This window comes from Pomacea canaliculata, linkage group LG13 (genome assembly GCF_003073045.1).
Source record: "Pomacea canaliculata isolate SZHN2017 linkage group LG13, ASM307304v1, whole genome shotgun sequence".
In the NCBI taxonomy this organism is placed as follows: domain Eukaryota; kingdom Metazoa; phylum Mollusca; class Gastropoda; order Architaenioglossa; family Ampullariidae; genus Pomacea; species Pomacea canaliculata.
In genome coordinates, this window is record NC_037602.1 from 15,225,536 (window position 1) to 15,250,136 (window position 24,601).

Here is a 24,601-nt window from a genome sequence, read left to right on the forward strand (position 1 = left end):
ATCCTGATTGCCATAGCTGCTGTTAAGCTTCAAAATGGCTGACGTGAAGTGATATCGCTTAAATGCTTTTGGCTACAGAAAGGTATGGTCTTTAAATTCTAACTATTTGAACTGTACATCAAACTGCGTCAATAGAGATCAATCAGGAAATAAGGGTCTCGAAAAACGAAAAATAGGGCACAGCGATGAACTCAAAAGGAGCACAGGTGCGAGCAACCTTATACGTTGTAAATGCGGAAGGCGAGAGCGCTCTTAATTTGTTTATAACATATAGTAACTTCCTGTATTATTAAGTTCAGCTTGAGATAGGAAGTTTTGTGGATCACAATGAAATAACTCTATAAATTAGATTTTTGTTAACGAATTAAACAATACTGCTTAACTGAATAAAGTGTCATTAAGTGACAATATGATGAGTATTATATCCAACTTATCAGTAGTTTGTTTTATTGACGAAGGGAATGTGTATAAACAAAGGAAACATTCAGAATGGCATCAAAGGAGGTTAAGAAAAAGCGAAGCTCAACCAACCCAAGCCCAACCAGGAAAAAAGGCCTCAAGCAAAGTCAGTACTATGTTTTTGTTTGTCTCTGCCTGCATGATCTTTTCATCTGCCTGTCTGATTGCCAACAGTGTACATATAAAATAATCTATTATTTTATTTCCAGCCATTTTAAAGCATTATATATTATCTTTTTTTTATTTTTATCACCTTCCTCACCACCTACCGAGCGGTCCGGTGGCGCAACGGTTAGCGCTGTTAGCGCCTGTCACCAACACAGTGAAGGTTGGCTGCCCTGAGTTCATTTCTCATCTCGGGCACGCTGATCTTTCTCTGCACGTGGCATCTGTTTACAGGGCTGGCTGCTTGCCGTAATATAGCCTTAGCTGCTGACACGGCGTAAAACACCAATTCCCCCCCCCCTCACCACCTACCCAAAAAACACACACACACATACACGTGCACATAAAAATACCTTTACATCCATACCACTTCTGTTACTATCTTGTTTTAAAAAATGCAGTTATATATTTACATTTATTTCATACTTTCTTTTTCCAGAGAATGACAAGCAATCTGTGACAGTACTGGAGCTGACTAGTACAAGGGAGGATATCCAAGAAGAAAATACAAAAGACACAGGCCAGGAGAAAGATGAAACATCAGTTGGGAGGGAGATCACTTCAGAATCTCCACCCCCAGATACTATTGCCAGTCCAAAGTACATAAAATCGCCTAGGGACTATAGCAAAGCACGAAGCTCCTCACCTTTCAGAAGGAATGTTGTGCAGCCTTTAGATGTTGGTGGTAATGAACCAACACATTTGGGAAGTGCCACATCTTTACGTTCAGAAACTTCTACGAGGAGTAAAGGTAAGTATACCTTAGTATCTCAATTTGCTTTTAAGATGTTATGTCATATATGCACACATGCATGCACGCACACACACACACACAGAGCAGATGCTATGCTGATAGAGATTAAGTATTATATGAAAATTTACTTAAATGGCTGCATAAAAGGAACATTCACGTGGTGGATGCTATAATTGTTGCTTTAGGAAAAGACATTTCCAAAATATTACCCTTGTTGTCTAAAAGTTTAGTTTTTTATGACAGAAGCCTGGCCAGAAAAGAGTGATAGATTCATCTCTTCCAGACATGGACAAAAGGTAAAGGTCTTTATTAAGTTTTACCTAGTAACACTATGCTGAAATCATTTTAAATGGGAAATAGGTTTGATGTCTTCAGTTTTATTTTTAAAAGCGTTAGCGGTTAAGATACAGAAGAGATTTATTCATCTGTTATTTCTTCTTTGTTAGAACTGCATTTGCTCTATATATAATAGTGTGCACAGTTTCAATCCTAAGCAAATTTTATTCTACCCTACAGAAATTTTGCTGTTTCACTATGTTTAAATGGAATGCTGTTTTACACTTTTTTTTAAAAAAAGAATTATCTTTAATAGATTATTTTATTAATGGCGAAATTCGGCAAAATTATTTTAGTGCATTCTGTTTCTAATAATTACTATTCAATAGTTTTTTTCTATTTTAGAAATTATCTTCAACTGTGCACCAAGATGATAATACTACTACTAATAATACATCAAGAGACCCATGTATTCATGGATTTTTTTTCAGCATCTGCAGGAAGCCAGGACTCCCAAGCATGGAGCAAAGTTGGTAGGTTATCTGAGGAGAATTTTTTTTTGTTAATGCTGACAACATGCTTTCTTGCATGTTATTCATAATGAAAATATGTCTCATGTTTTCAATTTGAGTCTGTAGTGTATTTTTAAATCATAGTGAATAGGAATAAGAGAAGAGAATGACGATTATTGCTACTTTTATTGTTGAGAGTGCAAATGTGTGTGCACATATATATATATATGTGTGTCTTTTTTTCTTTCAAGTAAAACATATTGACCAGTGGTCATTGAAGAATAAATATATATGTACATCTTTGTTTTAATTTCTCTTTGATGTTATGGTAGCAAAAATATAAATAAATATTTGCAAAGCAAACCAGACGAAAGTTCTTTAGTTCTTAGTTCTTTTTATTTTCCTTTTAAGTAATTGTAAGTAAATATATAATGACTGTAACATTTAAGCTTTATTTTCCTTTGCAGATTCCATCAGTATTAAATCAGAGGCATTTTCTGAGAAATGCAGGTCGGAACAAAATGCATATATCCCATATAGCTATGCTTGGGATTGCATTGCTCGCATTGTGGGTGATATGAACAGTATGAAGACAAAACATGTCTACATAGTGCAAGAAATTGAGAAGCATTATAGAGCTATAGAAGATGAAACCCAGGTAACAATATCTCTAGGAAGTTGTAAACATTCAAAATATTACTTATGGGCATTACAAAATTTTGACATTAGTGCCCTTTCATAGCTATCCAAAGAATTAGCTTTTATAGAAGTAATAATTTTGTGATAAAGAATATGAATATCAGTACTTGGAAGGGAAAACAAAGATTGAAATTGGACACTCATTATATTGATTCTGTTTGTAATTTTATGGTTATCAAATTTTTTTGTGAGGGGTGCTACACCATCTGTAGACTAAAAAGCTTTTGAGGTTTACACTTTGATCAAATTGTTTCAATTTAGGATAAATTTATAAATAATTAGGGAAGCTAATAAATTCTGCAAAACTTGTCTCAAAGCATCAGTTCAATGGATTTGTGATGATGCTGCGGCAGCAATATTCTGGCAAAGTGGCAACATTCAGACAAGTTATTGAAGTCCATCGCCTGGAGCTTCAACGCAAGGAAGCATATTGGAATGAAACTCTTAAGGTGAGATGACTGAATTTTCTGCAAAATATTTCTGGTGTCATACCTGAATAAAATGCAGAAATTTGATACTCAGAACAATAATCTTTCATTCAACTAAGCTATCTTCTGGATGCTAATTTGAAATCATTAAAATGCATACATTAATTGCATCATAAATGGTTTTTTCATGAATAAAAGCTGAATTTGTCTGACTGGGGGAAAAAACTCTTTTTATTCAAACAGAGTCTGACAGAGCATAACAATCGTCTGCTGAAAGATCGCAAAGTGCTTCTTATTCACAGCAAGGAAGAGATAGAGAAGATGAATAAAGAAAAAGTTAGTACTTACATTCCTTCAGGATAAAGTGTTAGTACAAAGGACAATGATTAATAATATGGACATAAAATAAAATTCCCAAGAAGGTATATTACCCTTTCACAAGTAATATGCGTTAATTTATCCAAGTGTATATTAATAATGATGATGACAATGATGATGATGATTAAATTTATAAAGCTTCTTTTCCCGTATGGAGATAGCAATGTGCCTGCTTACATGAGAGAAATAGAGAGAAAGTTGGGTAGATGGAAAGGGAGGAAGAGAAAGAGTTTTGAGAGGAAGATGTCCACATCTTTCTCACTTGGTGTTGCTGCTGCTGTTTCATGCACCCCTTTATCCATCTGCAGTTTTAAATGTAACTCTTATCATGTGGATGGTAAACCTGGAAAAATTTAATTTGATGTACCTGTACAAATATTGACTAACCTGTATGACAGATATCAGTGATAATGAATATTGTCATAGGTGGTTTTAGTGGATCAGCTGACTTCACAGATGGACAATGAACGATCATCAGCCTCAAAGAGTAAGTGACTTGATCTTGGAGATGTTGAAGAATATGGACAACCAATAATTTAAAAATAATATTTTAAAACTGTAATTTTGTGCCATCTATAAGGATCATAAGCAGTGCCTTTGTGTTGTGAAATGGATATGATATTGTAAGATTTAATCTAATTTTTTTTTATTTAGTTTTGAAATTATAAGCAATCTTGACCAAAAGTTTTTGGCAGTGTCAAAATCATTAAAATAGATGGCAACATAGAAAATGCTGAAAACTAGACAAATGCTTGTGAGGTTATATTTTATGGGGAGTCTGGAGATACTAAAACTGATATTTTGCAGCTGTAAAAGAGTTTGAAAAGCATCTTCAGGAGAAAGAAGAAGTTATTCATAGTCTGGAAGATGAAAACAAGGTGTGTTGTATTTTATTGACAGAAAAACAAGGACAGATTGTTTGCTTTAGTTTGTATCCACATTTTAGAATATGAGTATCAATGTATTTTTGTGGTGTTTTTCAAATTTGTCAAATTAGATTGAATTGCAACCTTGAAATTAATAATCTATTACTATAGTAACCAGGTTTTATATTTTTCTGCTCATTTCTAGAATGTTTTGAAAGCTTTTGCTCTTCTTTTCTTTCACTTTTTCAGAGGATTCTGGATGAACTGGAAGTGGAGAAACAGGAGGTTATCAGGTTGAAAGGGCTTTTGGCTATAGGAGCAGCAGCCCTTCATGATGTAAGATGTGGCAATGTTTACACTTTCTTCAGAAGATTCTGTGACTTTCTTTCTTAAGTCTTTAAAGAATCTGCCTGTGGTTATCCAAAACTAATCTTCAAACCATTTTACTTTAGAAACATAACTTCTTGAGCAAAATAATACAGGACCCTAATTCCTAATAGATGATACATTAAAGATGCTAATGCATTTCATCATTTCCAAAATGCTAATTAACTAAAATACTGTAAACTCATTATCTTCCAGGTAAAGAAAAAGGAAGAAGTTACACTTGTGACTGCATCCCCTGTTGCCACCTATGAAGAACAGAAACAATCAGAAGAGTTTCAGCAGCTGTTGCTGTATGTAAATCAAGTGGGAGAGGAGCGCCACAAACTCATGGACAAAATCAAGAGTTTGCAATCTGAGGCAGCTGTTCTGTTGCTGGTCAGTACTATCACTTTTGGAAGACTTTTATAATCTTATGTACATTGAAATATCATTCACACCTAGTTTTTGGCATTTGCAGGAAAGTACAGAATGGAAGGAAAAGTACCGTTTAATGAGGCTTCATGCTGGTGACACTCTCAGAATGAAGGAACGCTTTTTGAAGCTTGAGAATCAGTACAAGGCCCTAACTTTAGTGGTTGCTGCGTCAACTGACTCTGCAAAGGTGGCTCAGGTTAGGCAACAACACCCTTTCCTTGACAAAATCCTTCTCCTGTCTATTTCTTTCTTACCTTTAAAACTTAATTTTTCTTTATAAGCATACTATTCTTACTGGTACTTTGTTCATGCTTGAATAAACAAAAGTATTCAAGACATTGTTCTGATATTCTGAAAAAAAATTCATTTGTCCTAAGAAAACAAGATTTAACACAGATCGAATGATCGTAATGATTTAAAATGATACGAGTGAGTTCCAAGTGCATGTCACGGACACCGGCTCTCACAAGTTCATAAGTAGCGAAGGGTAAACTAACATGGAGGCACGACTCGTCCATGACAATGAACAACAACAAGCAAACTCATAGCAGCATGGTCCACTTAATTTTTTTATCTTCTCATCATTCAGCAAGAAGAGGAAAAAGTTTCTGAGCAGTTGTCCATGATGAAGACTGAGCAGAGTCATCTTGCTAAAGAGATTGAGCAATGGGAAAAAGAATTTAGAAGAAAAAATGGCAGAGACCCAACAGAAGAAGATAAGTACGTTATATCAATGGTCATTTATAGATATGCACAAAAACATAAAACACACTTTTGCACATTTGTGCATGTTTGTGCACACACATACATAAATACACTCAATATCTCAGGGATATGGTGTTTTTTAAGGAGGCAATCCGTCTTACCTGTTAGTTAAACCTGGGAAATAAATGCTGAACACTGAACTCATAAATGTTGACAAAAAGAAATTTAATATAGTACGTATTATCAATGACTTTTTTCTTTAAAAGTTTGTAAAAGCCTTTATTTTAGGTACATATTTAAATTTACAACTTTCTTTCCTTACAAGGCCAGACTCTGTTAAGGAGCTTTACATTCAGGTTAGTGAGGTGTCACAGATGGTGGAGTCACTTGGTCAGCAAATAGAAACTCTGCAAGCTGTGCAATCTGGCACCATACCTCCAGTTCCAGAACTTTCTTCCATGGTAATGCCTGTGCCAGAGCCCAGTGTGTCTGTTGTAGAAGTAAGTGCACTTGTCAGTTTTAATGTCTTAGTTTTTCGTTTAGGAAACTGAAATCATGAACAAATAAAAAGTGACATTCAGTATCTTTTTTTTTTTCTCCTTGTCAGAAGTTACTGGTATGAACCAACATATGCAGGGTCAGATTTCATGAACTTCATATAACTGTTTGCGTAGGTGATGGTTCCAGACCCAACTATTCTGGCAAGCTTGGAGCTTAGCCGCAAGGCTGAAGATGACTTACAGTCACGCTTAGCAGCATCCATTGCTGAAAATGCTGAGCTCTTGGCACAGATAGCTGCACTTCAGGCTGGTGCAGCTGGGACAGTTCTGGTACAGACTCTTTTTTCCAAGCCATGAATTTTTTTGTTATCCTTTTAAAAGTTCTATCTAATGTTTGTGTGGAGACAACCAGTGTGTATTCTTATATTAATCTGTTTCTCTATTCAGAATGATGATTCAGAGAAACTGGAGAAACTTGCTGCAGAACTTGGTGAGAAAGAAGAGGTATGTCCTTGAATTCTCAGAGAATTTTAAGTTGATATTATTGACTCTGTTTTAAGATTATGTTTGTGGAAAAAATCATCTGCCAGAAGTCCAGTAATACAATTTCAAGATGTAATTGCAGTTATATTTAACGTTCATTCATGAGATTGGCTTAACTCCACATTAATTTGTTTTATGACACTTTATGTTTTTTAAGGAACTTGAACAATTAAGAGCAGAAAACCAGGAAATGTCTAAAGACATGAAAAAGATGATGCGGCATTATGACAAGCTACAAAAAAAGTTAGCAGACAGTTCAGCTGATAGTGAGGCATCACACTGTCTTCAGCTGGTAGCCGCTTTGGTGAGGATCACGTTCATGTGGCAGTAACCTGAATGTGTTAACATACATATTTAGTGCACTTGTTTCATGAAAATAACATTGAAGATATTTTATTGGTGCTACTTTTCACCAGAGGTAAGACGTCTAATGAGGTAACAACCTTCTGAAGTATCAACCTTTTGTGACAATATCTGTGAGAATAAAATGCCTGAACTGCATCTTATAACTTAATTATGAGTATTTCTTCATGTTTACTTAGTAAGTCAGTATATTTATTTAGTTTCTTTTCAAATGAACGATTTCTCTTATTTAAAAATTTTTTCTAATCAAACAATGTCTCTCTAGTATCAACAAGCTGAAATTGATTAAATTATAATTGCAGAGCTTTTTGTCATTACACCTGTTACAGAGTCATTTTTGGAAATTTTTTGTTTGTTTAAAGACATGAAAATTGTAATGCATCATTTTGGTAACTGCAAGTAAAGTTGTTAGATAATTTATCTGACAGAGATGCTTCCCACCTGCTTCAGGTACACGATATTCATAAAGCACATCCAGATGCAGGTAAAGAAGTAGAAGCAAGACTGAAGCAGGCACAAGAATCTGTCAAGTTGTTGACTGAGAAAGAAGGAGCAGCCAAGAAAGCCCTCAAGCTGTGGGAAAAAAATTACAAGAGAAAACATGGAGTCATGCCTGAACCAAAGGACAGGTTAGTGGCTGACAATCACAGATGATGAATGTATCTGTTATCTCACTTGGTGTTTTTGTTTGGTTGGTTGTTTTTTTTATATTTCATCTTTCTGTGGCCTCAGAATGGATATGTAAAGGATCTAAATTGCATGAATGTTGACATGACATGATTTGCTAACCCTTGGCCCTTAAACTATCTAATGTAAGTACAAAACTTAAATTCATTTAAATTTGTTAGAACATAATTCCCAAAATCTAGAAAAGCTTTATTCCCTTTCTCAACTAGCTTTTGACACATATCATGATCTCATTTCTACTGTGTCCCAAAACGATGCTTAGTGATTGGATAGACTTCATTAGCTCTCATCATTAGTGTTAAAATTGAGGTCAATCCACATGTACTTGAGAAAACAAATTAACTCTCATTTTCATAACAAACAAATGACAGCAATATGTTCTTTTAAACTCGCAAGCAGCATTGAGCTTTACTTCGTATTTAACTCTAAACAAATACTAGTTTGTGACGAACAAATAAAACCTTTTACTGGAAGGCTTCACATTCTGGTGATTATTGTGCTGGAAAATTCTCCTAGCAAGTGCTTAGGAGGTAACTGAAGACAAAGGTCGACAAAAGTGCTACAAATGATTTAAAAACTTTTTTTTTCAATTTGAACAGAGATGAAGAATGCCAGTTGCTGCACTCTAGTGTGGAAGACATCACAAAGACTTTAAGAACAAAAGAACTAGAAGTCCAAGCTCTTACATTGCTGCACACAGGTCACTACAGTCCACCAGAAAACAAGAAAAACAAGTCTGGATCCATGACCACACCAGAGACAGGTCTGTTAGAACGTTCAGAGCGCTAAGTAAATTTGAACTCTTTAAATAGTTTTGATTTTCAAGCAAGAAACTAAAGTGTTGATGGGTTAGAAAGAGTTTTACAGAAATATACATCATCTTTGTTTCAGTACAAATTTTTTCTGCACTTTAAAAGCTGTGGCTTTCAATATTCTTTAAACAATATGACATGGATTAATTTTCAGTACCATTTTCCTTTCATTTAAATGTAATTGCAGACCAACTGACTCAGGTCAGTCCAGGTGGACTAATAATGAACCATTCAATATTTCTCTGTAGATATTGATCAGCAACTGTCTGCACTAGAAGACAAGATCATCGATTTGGAGGGAGAGAAGGAGAAGTTGGAAGACAGCAACAAAAAACAGCTGGCTATAATTGATGTGAGTGTTTCAAACTTCCTCAGTCTGTCCTTTCTGTAGCAATGAAAGCCACACATCATAAATATACCTGCAAATATGTGCAGTTTGTCAGCCATAAAGCCTCTCATTGCTTTTGTGAATGTACATATGTCATGTGTTAATGTTCAAATGAGAGAGAAAAGTGTGTCAGTCTAATATTTCTAGTAAATATTTTTGTACAACTAATATACACTCTAATCTCGTTTTGATTAAGACTCAAAAACACTGTGCATGAAATGCAAATATTGAAAATCTCAAGCATGTCAACGCTACTGTGTTGTGCAGTTTTCTTTGTGATTTATTTCCATTTCCAGAATCTAGAACAGCAGGTTCTGTCCTTGAAAGAACGGATGGCAGGACTAGCCCAGGTAACTCCATTGTTTCAGGTGAGATCATTTTAAGAATGATGACCAGTTTTTCTACAATGACCAGACATTACATATCTAATCATAGAAGAATCATGCAATTACATGGGACTTAAAATTAGAGATGGTAAAAGACAGTTTCTTTTAATAAAGAAATAAGGAACATAACAGAGATCATTTAGATACTTTCAAAAATAGTTGAAAAAATTTATGGAACCAACTAAAATGGACTTCGTTCACTTTCAGGACACCAAAGAGGTTTCTGAATTAGAAGCAGAAGTGAACAGCCTGCAGGAAAGTCTTCAGCAGGAGCAGGCAGCCCATGAGTTGACTCGCCAGGAGATGGAAGCGCTGCAAGTAAAAGTATTGGAGGTTCAAGAAGAGGTACTCAACAGGCAGGCAGAGGCTGAAGCCACATTGAATAAAGTCAAGGCAGTGATGGAGGGCAAGCTGACTTTAAAAGAAGAGGTGATATAGCTGTCAGATTTGTAATATCCTCAGTGAGGAAACCTGTCGAGTTTTTAATGTCTTAGAAAGAATGAGGAGCAAAAGGTATCTCTAGTTGTCTTGAATGAGATGACAAAAAGTGCTTTTACTCCAAAATGCATTGAATTGTCAAAAGTGTGTGTGTATCATCATATAGTGTGTCCTCATGTAAATAGTTTAACAATTGAGATTTTCTTACATTGGCAGCTCATGTAACATGAAAAACCTTCTCATAGTGCTTAATAATGTTCTTTCAGCAACTGGCAAAATTGAAAAAGAAAATTGAGGATTTAGAAAAAGAGAGGCTGGCCAATATTCCACTGGATACATCCAAGGAAATCAAGAATCTGCAAAATCAAATAGTGAGTGCTTATCCTGTTGCAAAATTGCTGAAAGTGACCTGCTGGGTGGAAGTGTTTCCATACAATTATGAAATGACTTTAGTGATTGCTGCATACAATGCCTTCAGCAGAAAGTAATGTCATATTAGACCCCAAACACTTCTTTTTCTTAATTTTTGATAATAATTGCAGGCTTTGGTGGAAAAGGAGAAAGAAGAACTACAACTTTCATCTACTACTGAAGCAGCAGGAGTTACTGAGATGCAGACCAAGCTGCAGGCTGCTGTTAAAGCCCTTGAGGCTCAAAGAGCTGTTAACAGAGACCTCGAGGTAGGCAGCTGTTTAGTGTTACTACAGTCTCTCAAAAGTAAGCCAGGAAGCCAGCGCTCATGGTATTTTTGCATCTTTCATAAGATATCCCAATTTATATTAAAATACTAACTTGGCTCTAGATATTTCTACAGCACTATAGAAGATAATGCTCAACATGCTCATTGCCAAATTATTAAAAAGTAGTAATAATTCACGCATTTCTCTCTTTAATATTTCTGTACTTGATGAGAGAGATCACATGCTTATCATGTTTTGTGTAAAGAAATCCAAGGGAAAACTTTTGAGTAAATACTTTAATCTGATGTGCATTGTCTCAGAGTCGGGTAAAGGCTGCACGATCAGAAAAGGACAAGGCTGTTAAGGAACTTACTAATCAGTTGGACAAGAAGAAGCTGCAGACATTGGCTCTGGAGAACAAAGTCAGTTCAGCATACGAAAGTCATGAAACATTTATTTAAGTAGAACTTTTGCTGTTTATTTCTGTCCATGAATTACATAAAACTGTAGTTTAGTTAGAGGTCTTTATCTGTGCTGTATGCAGCCTAAGCAAGGAGTAGGCCTCACTTCTGTATCTTTGTTAGTAGTTAAGGCTTAAGTTCATGGCAAAGTTCACTGGGGATGAGCATGGGACAAAAGATATCAAGCCTAAGTGTTTCTTCATTTTGCTGTTGTCTGGATTTTTTTGTGTTTAGATAAAACAACTGCAAGCAGCTGGGGCTGGGAGTGTTGTTACAACCACTGCTGTGAGTTAAGGCTATATCATTGTGTTATTGTATATGTGCAGCTCCAATCCTTTCATAATGTTAACACTGTTTGGTGCATATCCCATCTTGCATATGTGTTGTGAAAGACTGTGAAAATAATTTTTTTAAGTAAAAATAAATGACCCACAATAAGTTTGTTTTGACACTTTAACATAGGAACAATAATGGAAGTAGCAGCTTGCAGAAACAGTGTTGTCTATAAATACTTTGTTCTACAAAAAAAATATGCTTCCGTAATTTACAATTCATGTCATCATCAACAGTATTTTTAATATTTAGTATTTTAAGTGAATGGAAATGATCTTTGAGTCATATCATTACAGGTAAAGGCAAGCACCAAAGCTCCACCAAAGGGCAGTGAAGACAGTACAGCACTCAAGCAGGAAATCAAAGACCTAAATGCTCGTATACAGCAGCTAGAGACTGAAGCACGCCGTGGGAGTGTTGTCAAGGGTGCTGGTGCTGAGACAGCAGCTGATGTGAGTTTGTGGAGCAAAGATCAAATATCCACCGTTTTCAATGCAGATTACTCTCCCAAGTAGCACAGGAAGAAGGGGGACATTTTGGTACTATGTCATGAGTATCCGGGGAGTATGTAGCATATTTACCCAGCCCCCAGAAGCTTCTTGACAAACTTCTAAAGATTTACTTTTGGACATGATGGGTAATCAAATGTAATTTAACATACTGCATAAAGTTTTGCATCTTGGACTTCTTGCACAATATCTCTGCTGTGGTTCTACAAAGTTTTCTTAACTGACAGACTTGTGCTTTAATGGAGGAGGGATTAACCTGTAGTGCATTGTTAAAATATTGTATTATTTTACTGGCAAAAAGTCAGTCCTACTTGCAATTTATTTATTCAACAAATACATTTGCAAAATCTCTTCCTCAAAAACTGTGAGATTGCAAAGCTTGAATAGCGTCATGTAGAAGTAGTTATCACCTTTTAATGATGGCACACTGCCACCTGAATGGGAGAAGTACAACGAAAAAAAGACAAATCAGTTAAGAGCAAACAGATGACCTTCGACTATGCTCTATTGGCTATGGAAAAAGAAAGTAATCTATGACAAACCAGTGGTGCATGAACATGAGAATAAGGAAAACTAAGATTAAGCTGGCACAGTGGTCATCATACTTATTATTAAGATAATCATCTACCTTCTTATAACATCCATTTTTCAGAAGAACCTTCAGAAGCGTCATGAAAAGATTCTGAAAGAGCTGGGGAAAAAGTTAGAAGCGGAACAGAGACGCAATGATGCACTGTCACAGGAAATCAAGGAGAGGAATGATACCCTCAAGGCTATGGAAAAGGTAGGTAGTCTGCACAAATTGCATACAACCACCTTGTGTATTTAAAATTTGCTGTGAATCTCACCATCACAAAAACCATCACATTGACAACATCGACAAGATAGGGTAGCAAGCTCATTCTGCTTCCCAAAAGAGAATGATGCAAAAGACATTAAATGAGAGAATTAAGATCTGGTAGTTATATGAAGTGAAAGAACAACAGGCTGCTGTTGCTTTTTCACAGTTTAAGATGTCAGATTTAAACAATTCAAACATACACTTCATAAAAGCAATGATATTATCAGGTGAGAACAAATTCATGCATGTATTTAGCATACTAGCTGTGTGCTCCAAGCCTTAATAATTGGAAGAAATCCTCTTTTCAGAGTAAATATGAACACTTTTACAGATTTTGGCTCAAAATCTTGTACAAATCTGATGATAGCTCCCATAAAAAAATGCTTACAGGAAAACAAGGAGATGGAGGCAGAACTTGAGAAGCTGAGAGAGGAACTTGCTATGTTGGGTGTAGCAGCCAAGGAGGGGGCAGAAGCTGCAAGCAGGGTTAAATTCCTTGAAGCAGAAGTCAAACAGCTGATTGAGGAGAACCGAGTGTTGACAGAGAACTACAACAGTGAGAGAGTAAGTACAATACTAAAATAGTTTTATCAAGGTTTTCTTCAAGTTTCCTTCCTTGCACTGCCCAATCCCCAACACAAAAAAGGTCAAGGCTTTGCCATGCTTTTCTCTCTCTTTGCTTTCTCTGCATTGGTTTCTCTGTATTGGTTTTTTAATTTGAGGAAACATTTAGGATCATCCATAATTTTATTGAATGTCTTTTGCTGATATTTCTAGCAATCATAACAAGAATTCTGTATTCACAGGTGTTGCGAAAGAAATATTACAACATGGTTGAGGATATGAAGGGAAAAATTCGAGTGTACTGCCGTGCACGTCCTCTTAGCTCTTCCGAAAAAGAGCGAGTGAGTTGGCTAAATTATTTCCACACAGCTGCTGTTTTTCTTTTCTTCTTTAATAATCTTGCAAAGCTGAAGTATTTATCTTTATCACTGTAATATATTCATTCTATTGTAGGGATGTTGTAAAATTGTTACTCAGCGCTTCTAGTTCATACAGCAAGTAATCTTTTAGCTGATGATTTTACACTTTTACTTTTTATAGTTGAAACGCTACATCTACTTTTGACTGCTGAGCAAGAAATCCCGTTTTGTAAAGTGTTAAAGAGAAGTAACCTCTGATAGATATTGGAAAATAGTTACAAAGATGGTTTGTTTATGATTGATTTTTTAATGGACATCCATGCAGGGCAATCACTCAATAGTGAAATCACCAGATGAATATACAATTCAAATAGCATCACAGCGTGGATTAAAAGAATTCCAGTTTGATCAAATCTTTATGGAAGATGTCACACAAGAAAGGGTTTTTGAAGATACACACGTAAGTTTTACTGAATCCTTTTAAAAGATGCTATTTATTATGAGGATCATGGAAGATGGCCGTTGGAATTTTGTTCTGTAGGAAAAGCACTGGAATTGGCTTTGACTTTATTCAGTGAAGGCTGTTGCCTATGACTGAAGAGAAAGGCTCTGGAATTAGATTATTAGTAAGAATAAAATGGAGTTGTTATCAGCAGTTACGGTTCTCTACAATATCTCAACATTCACAAATCTATGTTATGTTATTCTTTTATATAAAGTTATCTAGGTTATCCTTGATTTTGTATTAGAAGTTTTAAATAAGATGGGGGCTTATAGGGTTCTTGCACAGTGGGATTTGTCACAATATTGGATAAACAGCTAGACATGTTTGAACTGGTCAATTGCTGTCATGCTTAATACACAGCAAGGATCCATTTGACAGACAACCATCACATTTATGTCAAGCCCTTGTCTTGTTCTCCAGAATCTTATCCAGTCAGCAGTAGATGGCTACAATGTCTGCATCTTTGCATATGGCCAGACTGGTTCTGGCAAGACATTTACCATGATTGGTGATCGTGACCAGAACTTTCCAGGCGTTGCCCCTCGGGCCTTTAAGGGTATCTTTGAGCTTGCACAGGAGAACAAGTAAGATCAATGAGACTGCTTCTGACACTAGACCCTCTTCCACAGCTGAAGCTGCAGATAATGTTATAGCTCCTTTTAACTGAAGTGATTGTGTCATGTTTAAAATAAATCAAAAGCAAAATTCATTGTTGACATAGAAAAGTCATTTGATTAAATTGACAGCAAAGAAATTGTAAAAATAAAACATCACATTATTCTTATATTTTCTAGTGCCTCTCATTTTATTCATGATGTACACCTAACATACCTATTGCACAGGGCCAAGTTTGACATGTCTGTCTCTGCTTACATGCTGGAGCTGTACAATGACAAGTTGATTGACCTATTTGCTAAACCTGGATCATATGAAGAGGTATTTTTTTTTATCAGCTTTTACCCTATGTACATATATGTTTGTATAAATATATGTAGTTATATACTGGCTGAAGTATAGGTATTCAATATTTAAAGGACAAAAAATAAATTCTCTTTACAGACTCCTACAAAATACGCCTTTTCTAATGGCTAAAACTAGTATTCACTGATGTTTAAGATAAAAATACAACAGGATATGTCTAAGAGAGAGACACAAAGTACATGGTTAGCAACCACAAGTTCAGAAGTTTTAAAATCTGTATGAATCATGAACAAAAACAAAAATAATTAAAAGGAAACTTCAAAACTTAAGTGCTAGACAAAGCCATTCCAGACTGTTTATAAAAAGATGGAGGGGGGAGGGGGATTGGTGTTTTACACCAAGCCAGCAGCTCAAACTATATCACGGCAAGGCAGCCAGCCCTGTAAACAGATGCCACCAGCAGAGAAAGAACAGCGTCCCCAAACTGAGAGCTGAACCCAGGACAGCCAGCCTTCGGTGTATTGGTAACATACGCTATCCACTGGCCACCTGACCGCCCTGATAAAAAGACAGCAGCCCTTTATAATCAGTATTACATTCTGTCTTGAGCAAACAGTATTTTAGTACATTATGTTTTTTTCATGTTGATGCACCAGGACAAGCTGGAGATAAAAAAAGACAAGAAGGGAATGGTTTTTATACAAGGAGCAGCTATCAAAGCTGCCAGCAATGCCAAGGAACTGCTTTCTCTCTTCGAGGAAGGCTCCAAGAACAGGCATACAGCTTCCACCAGTCAGTTTTAATTCCCTTTCTTAACCACTAGTCATTCTCTATTCTAAAATATAAATGTTGCTGAAATCTTTTAAACATCATGCAAAACATCTTAAAAAATAATGCCTAACAATGCAGAAAAGAATTTATTTTAACAGAGTTGATACAATTAAAATTAAATGCAGTTAATTTTCTTCAGAAATTTCTTATCTGTAACTATATACATTCAAGTGTTATTCTTACTTTGGTGCATGATTGACAAGCTTGTTATGAATGTCCTCAACATATTGCCTTATATCCTTTCAAGCAAACCATGTAGCATCAAAATAATGGGGTTTCTTTTAAATTTGTTTGTATGGTGTTCATTATGTCTGTGATCCTCTATTACTGTTGTGCAGAGATGAACAGCGAGAGCTCTCGATCACACTTGGTCATTGGAATAGTGATGGAAAGTACTAACAAGGCCACAGGAACCATAACAAAGGGCAAGGTTTGTATATACACGTAACACAGTGCTTTGATTTCTCAAAACTCATCAGTGATCAGTGGTAGACATAGTCCAAGATGTCAACAAATGTTTTAAGTCTTGGATTTAAAAAAAAAACTATGGTTACAAAAAATGAACAAAATAATTAGCAAACTTCCATGTCCCAAATTTTACATGTCTTGCAAATAACCTCATTTCCATTGTCTAACCAATAGAATGGTTGCCTTGAAGACCACTACGTTCATGGTAATGCAGTCATCCTCTGTTGTAAGAGAAAGAAAACTTCTGTATAAGAAAGCGAGGGAGATCATAGGAGTTTTTTTTTAAATATCATGTAAATTTATTGAGGTTATCAAGTGTTGGGAAGAAAAAGGCAGTAAAATATTCATTGTTCAATAGTATTTGCACTGAGCTTTATTCAGGCATAAGAAAAAAACTTTGCACCCCAATAGACTTTTAAGAAAGAAAAGGGAAGATCAGAGACTAGCAGGTGAAGAAACATGTATACATAGCTAAATATAAGTAATAATTTTTTAAAAACAATTTATTTCTGTGACATAACAATGCATGCCCAAGAAACAAATTGCAGTCAATGCAATCATATGCCAGCTGAAAAAATTGTGTACTATGCTTTGACTCTTTATTCACCATACTTCCTTGAGTATACAAGTGGGGCATATGCAGTCATAATCTCTGTAGTAAATGACAGATGAGGTCAAAAGTTCAACCCACTCCCACAAAGACAAAAAGTTAGCCTCTCTGGCAAGGATTCTTTACAAAAATGATTGTAAAAATATGAAATTCTTAATGAGCAAACAAATAATGTAGTGTGCCATACTGCAAACACTTACTTCACTTGCAAAAAATCAGGATTATTACTGCTGCTGCAACAGTCCCAGAAATTATATGCAGTTATAAATCATAGTTCACATGGAAAAGAAAAATAGTTTTTTTTAAGTAAAGCATAAGAATGGCGAGAGTTGTCTCTACTTCTGCATATGCCTACATTCAGCAGTGTACTGCTATTGGATCAGCACACCTTCGTGCAACACTGCTTTTCAAGCCTGTATTTCTGATCCTCAACTATAAAACCTATCACCAACCTATCAACTGACAATGGACAGGATCTGTTAAGCAACTTTATTCCAATTTACATGAGTACATGGGCATAAGTTTGTAAGGGCATGCTTGTTCTCAGAAAACAAAAGATTTATGCAATTGTCTGCCAGGCAGTTGTTTGATGCTGACCTAATATACAAAAAAAGTACAATACAGTGCATCTGAGTGCTGATGTGAACAAAACTACTTTTGACATAACATGATTGCTATATACATTCAATAAAACCATGGTTAGTATCCAAATGCATGTTTGAACCATGTCTAAGCACCCATGGGTGCACTTAAGCACAGGCATATACATGGATGCATTCTTTTATTTATACTTTAAAAAAAAAAAAATCAGATAAAGACAACACTTCCTCTGCCCGCTATGTTCTCACCTATTCAGAGCTCATGATTAACAACTGCCACACATCGTAATATGTCATAGATTGAATTTGATTATTTTAAAGTTTAGTTTTATGTAGCAGTTCTTGATCTTTATTTTGTAGCTCAGCCTGGTGGACCTTGCAGGTAGTGAACGTGTTGGCAAAACTGGAGCAACTGCTGAACAGTTAAAGGTATGAGTTGGTTCATGCCGGCTACAATATTATAGTAAATAGGGGATGTGGTTAAAGGGGAATGGACTCAGGTAATTAGGAATGGACTGTAGAATGTTGTGATGATAGTAATGAGGGGATTTGTTTGGTAATGGACACAGCAAAATATCACTGTAGTAGTGTAATTAAAAGATGTGTTTAAAGGAAAATGAACTCAGTTGAATGTCACTGTCATAGTATAGTAATGAGAGGATGTGTTTAAATATTACTGTCATAGTATATAATAATGAGGTGTTTAAGAGGGAATGGACTCCGCAAAATGTCAGTAAAAGCATTTAAAATCCACATGAGACATGCCATTGAATGTGATATTAAATGTCAATTTGCTGTGAAAGTCTCAGATATCACAGGGTCACTTAAGGCTTGTTGGTCTATGAATATTTGTTCACTAACATCACATAAAACATCTCTTTTCTTTATTGTTTCAGGAAGCTATGTCAATCAATAAGTCTCTGTCTGCACTGGGTGATGTCATCTCAGCACTAAGCAGTGAACAGTCCTTCATCCCATACCGCAATAGCAAGCTGACGATGCTCATGCAAGACTCTCTGGGTGGCAATGCCAAAACACTTATGTTTGTCAATGTCTCTCCTGCTGACTACAACATGGATGAGACTGTTACTTCCCTCACGTGAGTCACTTCATCAGAGAAGATTTTTGGGGGTTTTTTGTTTTGGACATGTAGACATGTTCTAATTGCAGCGTAGCTACAGAACTGACAAGTGTCTTTACAGCAGGGCATGGACGTGGCCTGAGAAAGAAATATTAAGCCTATGTTTGTGGTTTTATGATAAAATATTACCATTACAAAAAGATAAGACATTTTAATTTTGTTCTCTCTCTTATTCTTATTTGTCTAAATAATAAATATTTTTATGTTAATTAATAGAGGGTCCTTTTGGTTTCTCTCTTGTGAATGACAGTATCAGATCTTATGAAATAATCAACCTTTTCTTGCCCCAGATATGCTTCACGAGTAAAGCTTATCACAAATGATGCCAGCAAGAATGCTGACAATAAGGAGATAGCACGACTTAAGTCGGTAAGGCGTTTCTGAACTGTCACAAAAATGAGCATTTACTTAGCATGATTGTTTTATTTTTAGTAAGATTGTAAGAAATGTGTTTTCTTTACATGGTTAAGACTGTTGAATTGCATGAAATAGCATGCAGTACAGCAGGAGTACGTGTAACTTAAATATTTTTATTTATTAATTGTCAATATACATACTAAAACAGGTTTGGAAACTTCGGTTATGTAGCACTTTATATATTAAATTGGAAGTACACTTAATTCAGTCTCTGCATTTTCAGTGCATAAAAACTATTTACTTTCTGGGCCATAAACTATATGTTAATGTGACTTATGATACACTTATGACTAGACTGAGATAGTATTGTTTTATTGTTGCAGCTAATTGCCAAGTTGAAGGCTGGAGAAAAGGTTGAAGAAGAAGAGGCTTAAAATAAACTTAAAATAAACAAAGCTACTTTCATCTTACAAAGGAAAGAGCATGGGATAAATTTGCTACTGTCCCAGAATACTGTGCAATGCCATTTCATGATATCTGCTGTGATTGTCCACAACAATAACAGTTGTTAAGGATTCGTTTTGTTCAGTGTGACTTTCAGATATATGTATACAGTATCTTGTTTTTAGTTTGTTAGCAATTGTACTGAAGTTCCATAAATTTTATGCTGAGAGATGTGAGGCAGCATTTAGGTGTATATATATGCATGCATGCACATGCAAATTCAACTTATGTAAAAAAATTCAATGAAAAACTCCACATTTCAAATGAAATTACAAAACTTCTTTTATGCAAACACATGTTTTCATGTTATGATTGTGTTTATCATCATAGTACAGTATTAATCTCAATTTCAAAATGGGCAATTCACTGTATGTTCACTGCAGTGTACTTTTGTCAAATCCGGAGTTGGGGCTTAAGCATTCTCTCATGTAGTGTACATGCAAACTGTTTCAATGGGTTTCTAAAGAGTGGTCTCATTTAAAAACGTAAAATTCGCAGTTAGCTGGTTAAAGGGCTTTTATAATAAAAAAGAAGCACTGCCTTTGTATTACTTGATAATCAAGATATCCATTTTTGCTAGACAGGTTGACTTTTCCCACCAGCCTCAAAACACCAACCTTCTTCTCCAAAGTTAATTACACTAATCACCAAGCCATGAACCTTATGATTTACAGCAAAAATTAAAGATGTTGTCTTTCCTGGAAGCACCTGATGAGAACTGTGAACTTCACTGTTTAAAAAAAACCTCAATATCTGAGATATTTTTAATGTTTTTGTATATAGGTTTTATGTCACATTTTGTTTATAAAGCTTTAGATCCTTTGCCATTTTGCATGTTGACATTTTTTCACAGGCACTTTTAATGTTTGTCTTACCCTGGTGGTATTTTTGAAAAAAAAAATGACTGTGATATATTAAAAGAAAACCAGAACTAATTTGACTTTGTGAAACAAGAATGTCTGCATGTAAATGCATTAAGTGTTAAAAATTTCAACAAAATGAATTTCAAAGCTAATGTATCAATGACTTATAGCAGGCTCTAATGCTTAGAACATTATGATTTATAAGATTAAAGAGAATATTCTTAAACTTAATGATGTTAGTCTATCTAGTCTCACCAAAGACTTGTACAAGTTGACCAGTTGGACTAGTGAAGGGAATGAATGCGCTTAATGTTTCATATCATTGTTAAACCCTGTGCATCCACTGCTCCTGGAACTCAAGCAAGTCTGACTTATTTTGAGAAATAATTTGGTATTTAACTTGTGACTTGTAAGAAGACCATCTAAGTGTATATTAAACTAAGTATTGTATGTTCATGCATTTTGACCTATTTAGATTTGTAGTACTAATCATGTCTGCAGTCAAGAACACATGCCCGTTTTCATCTTTAACACTGGACTTTATAAAACCTATTCACATGATGTTAAGGGATATTATCTGTAAAGGTATCACACACTGCATTAGAAGACAAATATATTAGAAAGTGCTAGTTATTTTCACAATTTTAAATTAGGTAACTGTTTCATTTGTCTCAAGATTTGTATTTCTTAGAGAGTATTGCTGTGGTGATCTGAACATTATGTATCTCCAGAACAGTGGAATAAATCATGAAGATTTGGTTTAATATTAAATATAAAAAGAACTGTACGCATGTTCACACCCATGCAAAAAACGTCAACCAGACAAGTTTTAAGCACACAGTGCGAATATAAGTCAACATCACTGAATAAGTTATCGCTGATGACATCAAGTACATTTTAAAGCTGGAAATATCCTTATCATTAAAAGAAGAGTGCATAAAAACCAGAGTGTGCATATGCCACCAAACGTTTATGTGCATCAAAAGTTTTTTCCATCAAAGTATATAGTGGAATTTGTAAAAAAAAAATGGCAATGTTAACAGCACCGTGGGCATGTTTAAGGATACATTCTAGGGAAATACATGAGTGCAAATGCCTCCATATTTTGCAACAAGAAACTGCAGATTTAAAGTTCTGTCAGCTTTATGTTTAACGCCATGTTGCAGCAGTCACCTGCCTGCCTCATATTCTGTATCATTATCAGTTCCGTCTTTGAAAATAAGCTAGGGAAAAAGAGCAACATTTAACAAAACTCAAGACTTTAAAGATCTTTAAAACAGCTGCAACAGGCCCGAAACCTTCATGCATTAAGAAAACTCAAGCATAAGGAAGTTCAAGGAACTGACAAACGTATTTTTTTTTTCGTTTTTGATGCCCAGGCAGCTGTACTATTGCATTCACATTAAAAAGCTGCCGAGCGCTGGTTCATAGGATTTTCTGGGGACTTCATCCAGTCTTTCTTCAGCATCTGTTTCAGCTGTGAAAGTCGCATGTTAGGGTTCTCAGCTTTCAGCCGAGGCAAATTCTCCTCTTCAAATTTGTTGTATGCTGCTTTCATTCGTTTCTCTGGGTGCTTGTCAACTGTCACGTCTTCAGACCTGGAAAGATAAAAAGGTATCCTATCATAGGAGGGGCATTTATTTCTGAAAGGCACTTTCTAATGTAAAAATACCTCATAATGTACCCTCATCTTGTAAAAAGGTCTCAGAAAAGACATCTATTTTAAGAAGCTGTAAGCCTACGCTTACCTCAAGACTGAAATGGCCTCATCGATTGTACGTGCTTCGTCACCCTCAATTACCATACGATTCAAATTTTCTTCAATGGGCTTTTCATCATATGGGAGATCTTCTTCTTTTTTTGCTGCTGCTGCAGCTGTAAATGAGATAAAAAATATACTTACATCCTGTAACAAAGCCTTCTTAATTTTACAGAATCAGTAATAAATCTGAAATCTGCATTGAAGCAGGACAGAAAATAAATATTTTCTGATTACTTTGATGACAGTTGCAATAAAATCATGAATGGTTCATCTTCACTTTTTACTTTGTACAAAGTACACTATTCAGAACTGCATAAAATGTGCAGATTGTAAGACATACCTTCTGCTTCTAATCTTTCCCTGTTTGCCTGTATTTGGGCACGAGTCAGCTTGCTCAGAGTGTCTTGCTTAGCTCCTTTCATCTGGCTCATTTCCTCATCTGCCAATCGTTGCAGTTCTTTCTTCTTCTCCAGCAGTTCCACTCGCTTCTTCTCTTTAGTCTCCTGTGGTAGGAAAGAGAATGATATCTGACAAACTTCTTTAAATCCAAGTCTTTTTCTCACTTGACTTTTAATTTTGGGCCATATTTAAATGTATGACTGAAAACAAATTTTTCTTTAATAGCAAAATATGTAATAGGATAGAAAATGTTAAAATATTTATTCTTCTGCTGTACTAAACTATTAGACTTTTTAATATATTAAAACCCTGTCCACTAGCACAAAACTATGGGCCAATCAATCACATTTGCTCAAACTGTACTTATGTAAGCTGTAAAGTACTTTTTTTTTAAATCTGTTTGTAACGTGTTACACTCCTTTTTTAAGTTTTCTCTTGCCTTTCGTTGTTGTTTTCTCTGAACATGCTTGTCTTCGTCTGCCCAGAGAGCATCTTCCTCTTCTTTCTGCTTGCGCTCTGTTTCTGCTTGCTTGACAGCCTCTTTACGTGCACGGGCTTCAGCTGCTTTAGAATTCTCTCCTTTAAACTTCTTTGGCATGATTGCATGCAAATAGCCTGTAAAAATGTAAGATTTTACTTGCTAACATAACCCTAACACATTCACAAACACACATTCACAAAATTTAATTTGTAGATGTGTTGGGGAAAAAAAAGACTGCTTTATAAACAAGAAAAATTATTGAAACCATTGACTTGCGTAGCCAGGAACATACAAGCAATATTTAGATGTGAGTTAGGTAATGAAATGTAAAAATTCTTTCATAGTACCTGAGCTTTAATTCACTTTTAGCGAACATATCAAGAACTTTTTGGGGTTTTTTAACACCTTTTATGAAATTGGTTATTGCAACAAATTTACCACAATTATTTGTAATAATTTTGTTTTTTTTCTCTCTCTCTCTCTCTCTCTTGATCTAAAACAGGCGCCACTAACAGAAAATCAGTTAATGGTAATTGACTACAAATTAGTACAAAAGGATCTCACATAATTTACAATATGTGCATTACTAAACTTAACAGTTTCATTACTCTACTCATAAAATTTTCTTATAAATAAGTTAACAATATTTGATAATTAAATATTATAGTAAAACTGTAATCATCTTTGTGGGAACTTCATAAAGTTACACTTATGGTGAAAAAAGTTTTAAAATGTGCGAGTCTGACACTTGGGTAGTTAATAGTAGTGTAATGCGAGAACAAAGATTGACAGATCCAAAACCCAACAAGATTTCACCTGCAAATGAGATACCTAATTTGAAAATTATAAGGAAGCCTGCAAATGAGATACCTTATTTGAAAATTATAAGATGTGCCCAACATAGAAACGCCAATTAATTAGTTCGGAAAAAATAATCTTTTCATATCAGTTCGCTGCAAAGACCAGGGATTCGTGTTTTTTGCTTTCATTCATTTATTTCCTGAGTCATGATTTATCTTGTAAAGACAAATACACGCTTTAACTGCATGTTAAATTTTAGCAAATGAAAATTTTAAAAAGATACGTTCATTACTCTTTCTTACCGATCGTCTCTAATCCCCAGGAGGGTTAGTCTCTTGTTTTCATACTTAAAACATGTGGAAGGAAATACCAACTGTATCAGCTCGATATTCCTAAACTGCTGTTTATCCTCAGGTGGCTTGGTTCTGAAAAGAAATAAAACATGCGAGTTA

The 24,601-nt window shown here is 35.2% G+C and overlaps 2 protein-coding genes across 2 annotated transcripts; one reads left to right on the forward strand and one right to left on the reverse strand.

The window, feature by feature from the left end:
* The first annotated feature begins 5 nt into the window (after window positions 1-5).
* On the forward strand, window positions 6-21,734 carry LOC112553526 (restin homolog). The gene is made up of 40 exons (XM_025220786.1): window positions 6-82; window positions 459-565; window positions 1,064-1,375; window positions 1,622-1,673; window positions 2,144-2,187; window positions 2,634-2,824; window positions 3,183-3,314; window positions 3,537-3,629; window positions 4,098-4,158; window positions 4,479-4,549; window positions 4,787-4,873; window positions 5,120-5,299; window positions 5,382-5,534; window positions 5,928-6,058; window positions 6,369-6,543; window positions 6,718-6,873; window positions 6,991-7,047; window positions 7,244-7,390; window positions 7,900-8,078; window positions 8,736-8,899; window positions 9,197-9,300; window positions 9,633-9,704; window positions 9,930-10,151; window positions 10,427-10,531; window positions 10,703-10,840; window positions 11,161-11,262; window positions 11,536-11,586; window positions 11,931-12,086; window positions 12,796-12,927; window positions 13,375-13,548; window positions 13,791-13,889; window positions 14,233-14,367; window positions 14,833-14,996; window positions 15,255-15,348; window positions 15,990-16,125; window positions 16,503-16,594; window positions 18,202-18,270; window positions 18,738-18,940; window positions 19,273-19,351; window positions 19,723-21,734. The coding sequence occupies exons 2-40, from the start codon at window positions 490-492 to the stop codon at window positions 19,771-19,773; spliced, it is 4,839 nt and encodes a 1,612-aa protein (XP_025076571.1). The 5' UTR covers window positions 6-82; window positions 459-489; the 3' UTR covers window positions 19,774-21,734.
* On the reverse strand, window positions 21,530-24,591 carry LOC112553533 (coiled-coil domain-containing protein 124-like). The gene is made up of 5 exons (XM_025220804.1): window positions 24,452-24,591; window positions 23,307-23,482; window positions 22,809-22,971; window positions 22,455-22,581; window positions 21,530-22,304 (listed from the first exon to the last, which is right to left on the reverse strand). The coding sequence occupies exons 2-5, from the start codon at window positions 23,463-23,465 to the stop codon at window positions 22,109-22,111; spliced, it is 645 nt and encodes a 214-aa protein (XP_025076589.1). The 5' UTR covers window positions 23,466-23,482; window positions 24,452-24,591; the 3' UTR covers window positions 21,530-22,108.
* Window positions 24,592-24,601: the final 10 nt, after the last annotated feature.